This window comes from Oryza glaberrima, chromosome 2 (genome assembly GCF_000147395.1).
Source record: "Oryza glaberrima chromosome 2, OglaRS2, whole genome shotgun sequence".
NCBI classification, from domain to species: domain Eukaryota; kingdom Viridiplantae; phylum Streptophyta; class Magnoliopsida; order Poales; family Poaceae; genus Oryza; species Oryza glaberrima.
The window spans coordinates 22,722,629-22,737,692 of record NC_068327.1 but is presented as its reverse complement, the minus strand read 5'-3'; the positions used below and the strand labels follow the sequence as shown (position 1 = coordinate 22,737,692).

The 15,064-nt window shown below is 41.6% G+C and overlaps 2 protein-coding genes across 2 annotated transcripts; both read left to right on the top strand.

Moving 5' to 3' along the window:
- The first annotated feature begins 619 nt into the window (after nt 1-619).
- On the top strand, nt 620-9,109 carry LOC127764069 (mRNA export factor GLE1). The gene is made up of 15 exons (XM_052288894.1): nt 620-1,038; nt 1,129-1,275; nt 1,385-1,540; nt 1,675-1,798; nt 2,429-2,577; nt 3,618-3,789; nt 4,099-4,285; nt 5,012-5,106; nt 5,258-5,328; nt 5,559-5,640; nt 6,271-6,366; nt 7,101-7,184; nt 7,384-7,512; nt 8,050-8,172; nt 8,265-9,109. Coding segments are annotated over exons 1-15 (1,839 nt in total). The 5' UTR covers nt 620-1,036; the 3' UTR covers nt 8,487-9,109.
- Nucleotides 9,110-11,138: 2,029 nt separating this feature from the next.
- On the top strand, nt 11,139-14,125 carry LOC127761271 (rhodanese-like domain-containing protein 11, chloroplastic). Its single transcript, XM_052285541.1, has 10 exons — nt 11,139-11,306; nt 11,406-11,522; nt 11,686-11,793; nt 11,903-11,999; nt 12,394-12,433; nt 12,519-12,593; nt 12,763-12,850; nt 13,171-13,238; nt 13,580-13,652; nt 13,737-14,125. Exons 1-10 carry the CDS (start codon nt 11,178-11,180, stop codon nt 13,818-13,820), a joined length of 879 nt encoding a protein of 292 aa, XP_052141501.1. The 5' UTR covers nt 11,139-11,177; the 3' UTR covers nt 13,821-14,125.
- Nucleotides 14,126-15,064: the final 939 nt, after the last annotated feature.

Below are 15,064 nucleotides of genomic sequence, written 5' to 3'. Positions count from 1 at the left end.
TACAAACTGAAGAAGGGAGGAGTGGAGCTGACAATTGGGTCCCAAATTTTTTTATTTTCATTCTTATCACTTACATATAGGACAAATTTCTATTTTCAATTGTTTTGATAACCGGGCTGCCACGTCAGCACACCTAAACCAAAGTCAAATTGCCATGTCAGCAAAAGCCGCTTCCAAAACCATCTAAGGAGTCAATCTAAACCTGTTTTTGAAGTTGGAATGTTAGACCCGGTTTTACGGTTAAGGGATGCGATGCGACCAAGGGCAAAAAAAAAAAGAAAAAAGAAAAAGAAAAAAAAGAAGAGAGAGAGACAGAGAGGTGAAACAGACTTATTCCGACATTTTAAGCTCAGGTTGGCCCAGCCTTGGCGTCATCTTCGTCTTCCCCAGCCCGCCAGATTGGCCCAGCCATGGCCTAGACGGCTGCCTCCCCGTCCCATTCCGGCGTCGATCTGCTCCGCTGTCTATCCGCGCCGCCGACCTCCTCGCATCGCCGATCCAAGTCGGTCCACCGAATCGAATTTCTACCGTTTTTCTTTGCTTTTCGGTTTCGTTCTCCGTTTTGGTTTTTTATCGTAGTTCAGTTCTGGGGTTTTATTTCGAATTGCCGTTTGCTCTCAGAAAACCGTACTTCCAAAATAAGCAAGCGAAACCTCCGGAACCAGTGTTCGGCCCAAGGCCCATCTCTCCTCTACGTCCGGCGGCGGCGCATCCCGGCCTCGCGCTCCGGCGGCGGCGGCCAGTCTGAGGCGGAGCGGCACCGCGGCACGGGAGGGCAGGGCGCAGCGGCGACGGCGAGGAAGCCAACCGGGCGCGGCAGCAAGGGAGACCGCGTCTTGTCTGCACGGCTCCATTAGCGGCTGGAGGTGGGACTGGAGCCGGGAGACCCAACTAGCGTCCACCGCCTCTCCGCCACCGCCGCCGCCGCCGCCGCCGCCTCCCGCAACTTAGGGGGTTTTGCTGCGCCGGCGCGGCTCCAATCCGCTCCGGGGCGGGGCGCCACCTCCGAGGCGGACCTCGCCGGTCGACGGCTGCCATGTGAGCCCCCCATCGCCGTTTCCGCTCGTCACCGCTTGGTGTTCGTTAATGGCAGGCAGGCTGATCTCTACGTCTTCCTCCTCCTCGCAGGGGCTTCGCGCGCGTGGAGCTGCGGTGCCCTAGGGCCCTCGACCCCCGCCCGAGCTGGACCCTCGGCGACGTCCTCACCGAGCTCGACGCGCTCGAGGCCACTCGCCGCACCGCGCAGCCCACGCCCCTCAAGCAGCCGCCGGAGTGGTATCTCTATTCTCCAATCCCTTGCGCTCCCTTGCTTATGGTTTCGCCGATAAGCTGCAATCGTTTCCCTCTACATTACTTCTATATGATTTTTTTTTGGTTCATTTAGGGCTAGCAGTGGCAGCGTGAGGGAGAAGGCCTTTGTGATGCGGGTTGAAGAGGAAGATGACACGGATGAGGACGATTACGACAGTGATGGGGAGTCCCGGGCTCTTGTGGCCAAGGCCACTGGAGCAAGGTTCTCATGCAATGATCTTGAATCCAGGTGAAGATTTGATGCTGAAATTTGGCCACTGCAATTGCAATTTATTTGCTTTGAAGTACGGTACATTATCTGCAATTAAGTTTAAATGAATGGCGTATTGTGTGAGATATCCCCTTCTTTTGTTTTCTTCCTAGTGATGCTGAAGAATCAGAGGATGAAATGGATGGCAGGATTGCACCATATCACCTGATGGAGAAACGGAGCCTAGAGAAGAGCATTCTGCTTGAGCTGGAACGTGAGCATCATCTGAAAGTTCAAGTGTGTATTCATCAATCTATACTGTTATATCTTTCTTACTGAATGCAGTACTTATGGGCTGATTTTTCTTTGATGTGTTGGCAATAGACCATTGAATTATTTTCATTACCATTAGTCCTCATTCTAGTTTAGGGTTACCATGGCATTAGGTTACACTTTACGGATCAACTTTATATCTTTTTTCCTCACCTTTATGTAGGTATTTTAAGCTATCCAGGCATGTGGATGCTTCCATTATCTTTCATCTTTCTAAGGTTATACTGTATATGAATTCCTGAATGAAGCTTTTGTTTGTTCCCTTTAAGGTTAGTGTAGTGCCACACTGATATGGTTGGATAATGACATGATGAAATTTCAAGAAAAACAATACATCACTTCTGTTAGTTGCTACTTGAAGAAGATTTTTCAAATACAATACTGCATTTACTTCAAATTGGATATTGTGATCCAAGAAGTTTAACATAGAAAGCCAACAGGGATGTCGTATGACTAAATTTCTAAGTATTGGGTATCATAGTACTAATTATCTTTTTGGCTGATGTTGCATGCCTTTATTTTTTACCATGATGGATTTATTAAATCTGCTGAATCCTTTTTGTTCATTTTCTTCATATGATTTTTTTTCTTCAGGAGGAAGTCAGAAGTAAACTATCTGCATTGGAGGTATGCCACCAAAGTGAAATCCAGCGAACAGTTTCTGCATTTGCTCGACTACAGAAATACGCAGAATCAAGAAAAGAGATAGACAGAAGGCTAGATGTCCACTTCCAGAGAAAAATGTATGTTTTTGTTGTTGAATTGTTTCTCCTGTGTCTTTTTAAATCTACATTTCATGATTACTGTTGATTTTTCAAATTTTGAGGAAACTGTATGTTTTACAAGGTCTTTGGTGATGCAATTTTCTGGGACTAGGGTTAACTTCCGTACTAGTTTGTTCTCTTTTGTTACTGGAGGATTTTCTGTGGCACATATCAAGATATTCTTGTACTAGTTTGTCAAGACTGAATTTTTATTGGTGGTTGCTTTGTAAAGTTATGCCATTTTTATTTGTCATAACTCAATTTATTTTATTGTAAAGAGGGCTTACAAAGTGCTAAGTTTTTCATTCCAATATAGTTTATTACTCCTGAGTGGAAAAGGTATATATTCATGAAGGCTGACGGACCTTGCTAGTAGCTACACAGTTTATTATGGATTATTTCTAGTGCACATAGTTTTGAAGAGAAAACAATCATCTCCTATATGCACAGATTCCAATATAAAGGTTTATTGGGTGATTGTGGACTAATACTAAGATCCTTAATGTTTCCTCCACCATTTGCTATTATCCTCACCGTTATTTGGTTAAATTTGCTACTTAAATGATCAATGGGAAATTCCAAGCCCAAGGTTTCAGCTCTTTACATTTTGCAGCAATTTATATATTCTATTCACAACTGATTAAATCGTGTGGTTTAACGTACAAATATTCCATACTTATACCTGTGGTGTTTGGTCAAATGATTAGTGACTGAGACTAAGGGTTGACTATTTTTTAAATGCTCTATTTGTGTTATATAAGGAATTAACTATCTGTGACACAATTATATAGTTTTTGTACTTCTTTGTGTAGTAACTTTATGTTCCAGTTCAATCATTAGCACTGTAAATATTTTTTCAGAAACTTTGCATGTTAGCGTTTGTATTTGTTTTCCTTTGTAGTAGTTCTCACAGGATAAAGGACATATACTCTGATGATCTTTCGTTATATGTTATACTTGGATTTCTGATGATCTTTTGTTGGATTCTGTACCTTGTTATAATTGTTGCCTTTTTGCAGTGCAGAAGTACTTGATAAACATTTGTCTATGGTCCAAAGGGATCATGAACAGAAATCGCAAATTGTGGAACGTAGAATAAGAGATGATGCTGCTCTTGAAGAAGCTAAAAGAAAGGAGCAGGCCATGAAGGACGAAAAAATAAGGCAGGAAAGAGCCAAACAAGAAGCAGAGGTTTGTTTGCCTAGATGTGCTGGTCACTTGGTGTGTTTTTGTTAACATAAACTGATATATTTCTTTTGATATATGTCAATATGTGAGACTTAATTCATTGTTATTTCTTTTGGCTCTGGTATTTATCATAATACTTAGTCCATTGAGTTCCATCTAGTTCAGTTACATCTAATACCTTGTTATTCATGTTACTTCTTCACTGAACTTCTTTACAACCTACGTAGTTCAGAAACCTAATTTTCTTTACTTCACTGGTAGTCGCTTAAATGCATAACCAGTTTACCAGAAATTTCATGAACTATGATGCAGGCCAGACAGAAGGCAGCTGCAAAGTTAGCAGCGGAAGCACAGAAAGCAGCAGCTGAGGCTGCTGCAAAGGAAGCAGCAGAAGCTCAGAAAGCAGCAGCTGAGGTTTCCAAATCCAGCCAAAATTCTCAGAACAACGTTGCAGGAACAATGAGGGCAAACAAGAGTGAAATTAAATCTGAATTACCAGGTATTTCTTGCTTTTACAGAACCATTATAAGTTTATATCGCAATGTTTTATGGAGCTATTCTGAAGATCTGCTGATTGATATGCTTAGTAGAATCAGGTTGTGTCTATATACATATTTCTTAAAAACTAGTTTTCATACTAAGTCAGGCAGCCATTATCACAGCTTAATGCTTATGAACATCAAATGGTGGATATTAATCTAAAACGTAAATTTAAGGATTAACCTTCTCATTTTTCTTGTATATTTACTCATTTAGACTGTGGGCTTAGGCTCATGAAGGGCCATATATATCATGTAAAAGTATTAGAACATGTCAGAAGGATAATCACCCCTAACTGATCTTCAACTATGCAAAACCCATGTTCAGCCCCTAGAACTTTACCATGTTTCCTTAATTAGCACAAAGGTTGTGGTACTGAGACAACCTACTCCTAACAGCAATATTTGAAATATAATTAAAATCCATTGTAGTGGGATCCAGGAACCATGCAAAACTTGAAGGGATACACAGTTTCAACGCTTAAAAGCATACAGACATAAATAACACAAGGGAAAACTGTGGTTCTGCTTTCACATTCATGCGCTGCATCAGACATTCCATTTTTGTATCAAGAATAATTTCTAGCCTTGGTGTTAATTTCCTAACTACACTGGTCACTGGCTGACTATCGTAGCTTGATTTTATAAGGACTGTGATATTAATGTTGATTGCTCATTCATAACAGGGATCAAAGTCTTTGCTGATCATTCTGCACTGGAAGCAGAATTGCGGAGGCGTGCATTACTTGATCAAGTGCCAGCGAACATTCATTCCAGCAAGGTCTTCCAACTGCATTTGTACAATTTGCTGCAAATTTGTTGTTTTAACATTGATGATGAATGATGGTCACCCTGCTGGTTTCAGTTCTTTTGCCATATGGATGAGAATTGTGCTAAGCTTGTATTTGACTATTATTGTTTTTATTGTGCAGGAGTTCAGCAGATATGACCGACAAATTGCAAAATCTATTGGTAAACTTATGCCGACTACTGACAGTGTAAAGTGAGTATATGTATAAAACATATTTTTAACTGCCTAGATCCGTATAGCTCAATGCACATAAGCACATTCAAATAAAAAAGATCTACATCTATTCTCCTTTTTCCATCATTTGACGCGTGATAAGAACTAATTGCCTTTTGGTCATATAGTTGTTTTTGAAGGGTTTTAAAGTGAGTATTTGATTTGAATATTTATTTAATTTGAAATCTACCCCTAAACATTTGTTGCAGAGCAAGGGCTGGTGAGCTTATTAAAGCTTTGGATGGACAGGATTGCCCACGTCCAATTGCTTGCCGTATATTTGCAAACAAGGTACTTTTATGTGGTAATGGCCTCTTTTTTCAAACGAGTAGCATCATAAATATGTGTGAAATGTCAAAAAGTCTGAGTTGAACGACATGACCATGCAATATTTTTATCCATATGTTCAATATAAGTACGAACATACTTGCTAATATAAACTTAGGCCCAAACACTTGCTTTATGAACTGACTTGTCGGTCAATAGTTGAAAGTCGAAACATGAACCATCAAATACCTGTTTTATAGTTTAGATAATTGGTATGTTAACTGCCTACATGATGACCTTACAATTTTTAGACACATTTTTTTAATAGAAAAAATGTGTCTAGAATATGTAAAGTAATAGCATCATGTCACCATTTAACATACCAATCATCTAAACTTCAGTTACATTTTTTTAGAAACATGGATTTACCACTTCACTTTTTGGCTTTGCATAGTCTCTCTATTGTAGTGTATACCTCTGCAGTACTGGTCTGTTGTTGCCAACATGAACTTAAGTGTGCTCACATAACTCTAACTAGAAATTTTTGGCCTTCTCATGTACTAGAATTAGAGTCCTACCGGGCTGTCCATTTTGACATACTGAATTCTACTTGATATTGTTGACTTACATAGCTGACCTGATATTGATTTGCAGATTATTTCAATCGTCAAGAGTAGAAATACAAAGGACAAAACGTTTGGAAATTTGGCCTTTGCTTGTGGATATGTCATGCTTCTAGTTACCAGCCAGGTATTTTTGTGTTTTTTAGTTTTACTAGGCATTACTTTTGTTAATAAGTGCATATCGAATTGTGCTCACTTTCTGGACATTCACCGCACTCAGTTTTCTTTCTTATAGCTCTCTTCTGATATTTCAGAAGGCATATGTTGTGATCTTGAATTCTTGATTGGTGGAAGTATATTGATACTTAAAATTAGTTTATAGTAGGAAAAGACTATTTCTTCCTTACATGACAGCTCATCCTTAATAAGTGGAATGGAAACCCACAGTAACTAATTTTCGTTATGTTTCATGTTAAGTTTAAAAGTTGAAGCTGCTTTTGACACCTCATTTAAACATGAAGTGGCATGCAATGATGAACTATTGCACTGTTCGTCATGGTTAGAGGAAGTGGATGTTAAGTGTCCTTAAATTTGATGGCAATAAACAGTGGAAGGTTAATAATTATGGAGCATGGAAACTCACATGCTGTTTGCCAGTAGCTGGGATAGATACTCCAGTTGATTCCGATGAACATAGGGCTACTGTGTATCTTTTGTCATACACTGATCAACTTTTTTGCAGCCTAGTTTGCAACCACATAATGCACAATCTTGTGATTTTCTTATCATGGTTGGAACTCAAAACAAAATTCGTTGCTGCATGACCACTAAGACGATAGCTAGTTCCAATATTTCTGTACACTCCTATCCTGGCTTTGCTCTTTCAATGAAGTTTAATAATTTACTAACACAAATGCTCAGGTACCAGATGCAATGGATTATCTTCTAGCTGAGTTCCACAGAGTTTGCATGTACACAGTTCCAAAGCATCTGCATGCTTTAAACGTAAGTCTTCATGCCACTAAACTCCTCAATATCTTTGCAGCTTGTTTATATTCTTGCTTATATATGAGCAGCAATGGAAAAAACAAGTGAGGTGTTCTATTTAGGTGTTTTGAACAATTATAATGATGTTTTATTCACATAATTATTTTTGTGTTTAGCTCATGTATTTTTTTTCCTGATTCTACTTGTAATTGTTTAGGCACAAGTACGGAATAGAGATTATTACAGACTGATTGGCTACCAGGAAGAAAATGGACAACTCGAGAGCACTGAAAGTTATTTGACATATGTTGCCGCATACGTCAAGCTGTATGCTGCAATGATTCAGGTGTGTATGGCCTGTTTTCTAATATTACTAGTGTGGTAAAAATAGCTGTTAGGGTTATTAATTGTTAGAAATGGGTATGCATTTAATGGTTTTGAGTGTTTTGTTGGTTCCCTCTCTACTAATATGGTGCTTTCTTGTCTTGTTGGTTGTTGCAAAAAGGGCTTATTATTTCTCTTTAATTGCAATTTCTCAGTTTTTCTTTCCTGGGATATTATTTAGACATGGGCCGACACAGAGGTGACGAGCTCACAGAAAAACCATTACAACCAACGTGAAAGACAGTTTGCCAAAATGGCTCCAACTAGCACAGTGCATTGTGCATACGACTCTCAGTGATCAGATAACTCTTTTCAGTGCACTGACTCTGAGTGTAACATGTGTTGCTTTGCACATTAATTGAATTCACTATCACAGTTCCGTAAGTTCATCCAGTGTTAATACTGTTTCATATGATCGTTTTATTTGAGCAGCAGACTTCTGTTCAACAAATTGATGTTTTATTTAGAATTGAAATACAACCGCAATTTTTTTCTACAGACCGAAATTAGGGGCGTGCGGCATCCACATGGCTTAGCTGAGGGGTGGAAATGGCTTGCCATGTTCCTTAATACTCTCCCGGCCACCACAGCAACTGCTTGTGCCCTTCATGCTTTCCTCAAGGTAAAAATATGCTTCAAGACCCCCATCCCCTCCTATGCGTGTGTGCTTGTAGCAGGTTTGTTGTAGCCAACTTGGATTCTGTTTCTGTTCAGGTTGCTGGTTTTGCACTTCACAAGAAATACGGATCACAGTTCATGAAACTTCTAGATGTAATATTGCGGTGCTTCTTACCCGCTTTGAAGGAACAAGGCTCACGAATTCAGGCTGAGGCTGCAAGTAATCTACAGAATTATCTGACTGACAAGGTTTACCTTGAGGAACCAGAAGGCCAGTACCTTGCGCAACAGCTTCTATCTAAAGAGTTGTTCACGTGAGGATCAGACACCAGATCAGCATGGCGATGTGGCACTGCACACTGGCCAAGTTTGTCACCGCGGTTAGCAATGGCTGTTGCCAGCTAATGCTCTATGTGTGCAGCAAGACATTTCATACTGTCCAAATGGAGCAACCTGCACGGTTATATGATGGCAGAGAAGGCCAGAATCGCCCTGAAGAAATGTCTTGGATTGCGCCCCCAAGGTCTCCCTTTTTAAGCCACCAATTTTAATGTATAAATGCCATGTACGAATACTATAGATTAGATGCGATGCAATTTGTTGTACGCCTGTATTGAGGGCGAGCCTGTAATTTATTCGAAGTAAATGTTACTCTGGACATGTGCTGTCTTATATAATCTGTTGTACGCTTGTTGCCAAACTAGTAATCTCTCTTGTGGGAACAATGAAGTCTTCGTAGATTACTGGCGTAAGGCAATAGTGTAACACCATATCCTGCTTTTGCATATTTGCTGAGTACTTGTGGATTGTGTAACTATGTTCGCGGTCGTTGTATTGTGTTGTCATGCAGTGGGCCAGTGAGCCAGTGATGCAGGTTCTTCAGGCTCCCCTCTGACTCCAGGCCCCACATGACTGCATTTGCACTCCCCTGATCCAATCGCAAAGCTGGGAGCCTGGGAACTGGATGGCCATAAAGGCTAAGGCCTAGCATCTCCCGAAGTGCTCTGAACACATATTTCTGCATGCCCAATCCTGGTCAGTGTATCCCCTCCATTAATTGTCGCCTTGCATACTTCGCCAGGTAAATGAGTTGGTTCCCTGTTCTAGTAGCGTTGTCTTGTTTCCAAGGACAACAATGCGATCAGATTGAAGCGAGATCGTGTGCATCTCTATCGCACTACTCTATGAAGCAAGCAACATAAGATGTAAATTCATTTCTACAAAGAAACATTGTTTCAGCAACATCAGCATGAACAAGTAGCATCAATTGTTTCGGCCCTAATCCAAGATTAATTGGAGTTAAATTTTGGGAGCCCCTACAATCTTGTAGATTTTAGACCATCGGGTTGCTTTAAGATTCGTGTAAATCCCTCCAAACCATAACCCTCCTGTTCTTTTTCTCTTCCCTCCATGGCATCACATGACATCAGCTCAACCATGCCTCCTCCGTACCAATGCGCCACTGCCCGACCCCATCGATTGATATGAAGACGTCAATAGCGCCAACGAGGCCCCTTTGGCTGACCTTCTCCCCCTCCACCCCCTCCCCTCCCCTCTCTCCTCATCTTTTAATCCGTTGGTATGCGCCTTTGGTGGACCTTCCCTCCCCCCCCTAACTCATCTTTTAGTAGTTGGTAGTGAGGTGCACCAGCCTCACCGTTTTCCTCATCTCGAATGGCTCCCTGCAGTTGGATCCACCACCATCCACACCACGTCCTAACAACAAGCTCGCTTTAGCCCCGCCTCCAATGCTAGCTCACCACCCTTCTCCATCGGACTCTAACCTACTTGTCTTTTCCATGGCCCACCACCAGGTCGCCTCTTTTCCACGCCCCACCACCAGGTCGCCGTCTCCCACGGCTAGGGGTGGTAATGGGCCCACAAGTCCATGGATGGAGTATATACTCGCACTCCACTAGACTCTGTACTGCACCATAAAATAATGGTTTTGCACTTGCCTATGATTTTGTATTGATTGTTGATTTTATTGCTTAAAGAAAGGCTAACATCGTTGCTATACCTTGTGCTGCCACCGCCACCGCCTATTTCTCCATCGCCGCTAGCCGCTGAGCACCTTCAATGTCGATGTCTTGAGAGAAGACACAGTGTGCCATGGTGGCCGACGGACGAGCGCACGGCACCGCTGTGGTGAGCTGGCCGAGGTGACCTCGCAGTCTGGGCCTTGTGTTTGTTGGGCTATCGAGCCATTCACATGCTATTGGTTTATCAGCGTACCGAGCTGGCACAAGAACGGCCCATTTACCGGGCTAGGCTAGGCTAGGCCGCCCGTCGTGCCAAGATTCTAGACCCATTATGGGACGTGCTGGCCCAAGTACCAACTGTAGGCTCGATACATGATGACGGTGCTTAAAACTTAGAACGGAATCCCATTCAAACAGGATAGTACCAGTTAGAACTTAGAACTTACTCCCTCCGCCTCAGAATATAGCAACTTAGGATGGGATGAGACCCATCCTAAGACAATATATCTGGACATGAGGCATGTCTACATACATTGTCCTAAGATTTGTCTCATCCCATTTTAGATTGTTATATTCTAGGACGGAGGTAGTATGATACATAATCGGTATCAGCCGACAACTATTAGGTATCAGGTGATACTTACGAGGTATCATGTGATACTTATCAGGTTATACCTAGTAGGTGTCGCCTGATATCAGTTAGGACATGATACAAATGGCAGCCGTCTCATAGCATTCCCATTTTAAAAAGGAAGCTTATTTTTGTGAAAAATAAACATTTATCACGTGTTCATTTTTTAAAAAAGGTCATTTTAGATTCACCTTTCGTATTTATACGTTGATCTATTTTGGGACTGAGAAAATACCACTACATCGCAATCTGGCTTAGCGCTGTCGAGGGTCCCACAAGTCTGGAGTTGCACCCCCATCATCCAATTGCAGGGCAGGGAACTGGATTGGGGGGATAATGCTACGGCTAGAAGCTAAAAAAAACCTCCGTCTGAAAGAACACGGCCATCTCACAGACATGGCCGCGCCACCGTCACCTCTCGGCCTCGCGCGCCGCGTATCCGGCGCCGGCGCCGCCACCCCGGCCGCGGCGTGGTCCTCTTCCTGCCGCCCCAGGCGCCTCCGCCCTCGTCTCCTTCCTTCAAAGGTGCGGCCATTTTCCTTTCTTGGCTTTCCTCCCCTTCTCCTTTGCTCTCATTTCCACTGAGCGGTGACTGCAACTGTGTGAGTGGTTTCTTGGGTGCAGAGGTGGAGTGGAGTGGTGAGGATGGGAGCGGCCGTGGGAGGGGAGCAGGAGGGCGAGGACGAGGAGGTGAAGCTGGCCAAGGAGATGGCCGCCGCCCGGAGGCGATGGGAGACTCTGGTGTGTCCCTTCACCTTACCCTAACCCTCCCTGCCTGCAAATTCTTCTTACGATTTCCCCCACATTTGGGTTTCAATTCAGTATCATCTTGCGTGATCTATGGCTATTGAAATGCTGATCTTCTGCTGTTCATGTGTGTGTGGGAATGATGCTCTGCCTGAAGATTAGGGAGCAGAAGATCAAGACTCTTACACCCAGGGAAGCTGGCTATACATTCAAGCTCACTGACAAGGTCCTCCTTGATGTTAGGCCCTCGAATGAGCGTCAAAAGGTTGTGTCTCGCTGCCTGTCAAGACTCTTAAAGTAAAGGGGTGTTTGATTATTGCGGAATGGGATTGTTTTTCGTTGTCCTTGATTGTATTTGAATTGGCGCATTGCAGGCCTGGGTGAAAGGCTCTACCTGGATTCCTGTATTTGATGTGGATACATCGTTTGATTTGGGTGGCGCCGGCAAGAAATTCACCAACTATGTGATGGGTATGCTAAACAGGGTCACCATATGCAAACCTGACTGTCAATCTCTTGTTCTTGAATGCTTTCTTTACAAACCTTGTTCTCATTGTTCATCATTAAACTAAGCACAGGAGATTGTAACATGGAATGTTTTCCATGTGTACACTCTAGAATGGATAATGCAATGATGATTTTCTCTGGGCTGTTTGACCAGTTTACATACGTCTTTTAGATTACCATCATACTAACCACATTAGTAGTTCATGAAACACAATTACTTGAACCAAGGCATGTGTAGCTTTCTGTTTTATGTTAGTGTTCTATCCTCTGTGAGCCTGTGAATTTATTTTTCAACTCTTACATCACCCCTCCTACAATTCGGGACATCCAAATGATCGAACTCCCATGACTTCCCTAGGTGGCTGGTGGAGTGGCAGCTCAACAATGACAGTTAACAAGTACGCTCAACATCTACTGAATTTAGAACTTTCATCTGCTATTTTCAGAACAGTAAGATTGACTGATCGTAGATCAAATTGCTAGGAACTTTGTACAACAAGTTGAGGAGAAGTTTTCTAAAGATACAGATATCATAGTAGTTTGCCAGAAGGGACTGAGGTAATTCACTATCTTATCAATGCTGAATTTGATATGCATAATTGCATATCAATACTTTATCGCCTTGTTTACCTTTTGAGAAAGTCAATTCAGTAATGCATTCTTGTGTTGCCCTTCATGGATGTGTAATTTTATTAGTTGTGTTCACTTTTGCCCGTAATTCGGTCAGATCATTGGCCGCTTGTGAGCAACTCTATGGTGCTGGTTTCCAAAATTTATTCTGGGTACAAGGAGGACTGGAAGCAGCTGAAGAGGAGGTAGGAATTGGGAAAAGAAATAATTATTTCATATATGCTACTCCCTTCGTCCCCTAATATAAGGGATTTTGACATTTTGCTTGCATTGTTTGTCCATTTGTCTTATTCAAAAAAATTTGGATTATTATTTATTTTATTTGTGACTTACTTTATTATTCAAAGTACTTTAAGCACAACTTTTTGTTTTTTATATTTGCACAAAATTTTTGAATAAGACAAGTGGTTAAACAGTGCAAGCAAAATGTCAAAATCCCTTATATTAGGGGATGGAGGGAGTACTTCTTTTTACTGAATTATGGTTTATAATTTTACCCCTTCAGGACTTTGAGCGAGAAGGTCCCCAGCCTTTCAAGCTTGCTGGTATTGGTGGGGTTTCGGAATTTTTCGGGTAGGTTTCAAGACCCCAGCTATTCTCCCCTCCTAGTGGTTTATTATCCCTATTATTATCTGTCCAATCTACATACACAAGTCATGTATTAAAATCAAAGCAGTTGTTTGAGTACAAGAACAGAATAATGTGATAATGAGATAGGCAAGCTAGAACTCGCCAACAACTTAAAACTTCAGATTGTGTCTACACAGGCAGATGAGCATTATAATGGGATTTTCTTATTAGAAATATGTTTCAGACTTCCACAGAAGCATGCACTATCGCTCCTCCATACTCCAGAGCACTCCATCTGATTACAAATCTTTAAGCTTTGTGTACTGACAACGACTTCATTTCAGCTGGACGGATCAGCAACGAGCGCAGGCTGTGAAAGAAGGGCTGGGCTACCGTCTGATCTTCACAGGCCGTTTGGTAATCCTCTGAATTCAAGAGAGGCACACATCAATTCTTTTCTCCGATGGAAATGCTTTTATATGTTCCTTCCTGGAACAACAGGTTGGAGCACTCGTGCTTGTCGACGCATTATTTCTTGGCGCTCAAAGGATTGGCCCTCTGCTTCAAGAACTGCAATCTCGCTAACGAATATCGGTCTATGAGCAAACTGCTCTTGTGACGTCCAAGCTTTTCGAGCACCTCCGGCTGTGAGTTGTTGCGGCTCCGTAATGTAAGCCCATTGTACATGTATGGGGGAAAAATCAAGCTTTCCATGTTTTGAATTTATGGCTGTAGCCTGTAGGTTACTAGGTTTCATCTCGTTTGGGAGGTAGAATTTCCGTAGGAATCTCTTTCTTTCGTATACAATTTGGTCAAATTTATTGTTCCCAAACAGGCCTGGATCATTGCTATCAAGTTTCAAGGAAATTAATGGTAGTTCATACTTCATAGTCTTGGATTCTTGAGATAGTGATGAAAGTAGGCCTATTGCTGGGGAGGGTATTGGGTGAATCCATCTCAATTTTACCCATCCTCATCTACAAAAAGATTAACCCATACCTAAATTAAGTGGGCGTTATCATTTACCCAATGGGTATGGGTAACCCAATGAATAAAAGAAGAGACATATATGGGTCCCAGATGTAGAAAGGGATCAAAATTGTACAAAGTTGCTTTTTTCATATAATAAATCATCCCTCCAAAATTTATAAAATTTTGTAATGTGAAACACGAGTTTAAAAAATTATGTCCAAATTTTACATATAACAAATGGATATGGACGAAGTAGGTAAAATGAGTAAATACCCTCCCCTACCCAAATAATGTGGGTATGGATATGTGGATGGGTAATGAATACAGGGCAGGCCTAGATGAAAGCAACGCAATTCCCAGGCCGAAGAGTACTGTTTTGTTTTGCTTCTGATTTATAAATGGTTGGAACTTGAAGCCATGGTGCCTAGCCAGAGTATTGCCTAGCAATATCTGTTGCTGAAACCCTGCCTGGTTCAGTGCGTTACCAGCAGAATAGTTACTATACAGACAAAACTAGTTTTGTAGCATCCAGACTCCAGATTCCAGAGTTCACAATTTTGTTCTATAGCACTGCAAGTTACTAAACCATTTTAGGCTTCCTGCTGTAATTTGCATATATTAATAGGAGTAATTAAATATCTCCTATGTAGAAAGAACAAAAGTAGGGGGAAAATACTTCCTCTAACTTTCAGATATACGTTTCATTAGATCATATGTCTTAAAAAAAATTATGTGAATATAAAAAATATAAATCAGGCTTAAAACTGTATTTAATGATAAAACAAATAACAAAGAAATACTCCCTCTGTCCCAAAATATAGCATTTTTAGACCCTAACACGGTCTCTAATATGCTAC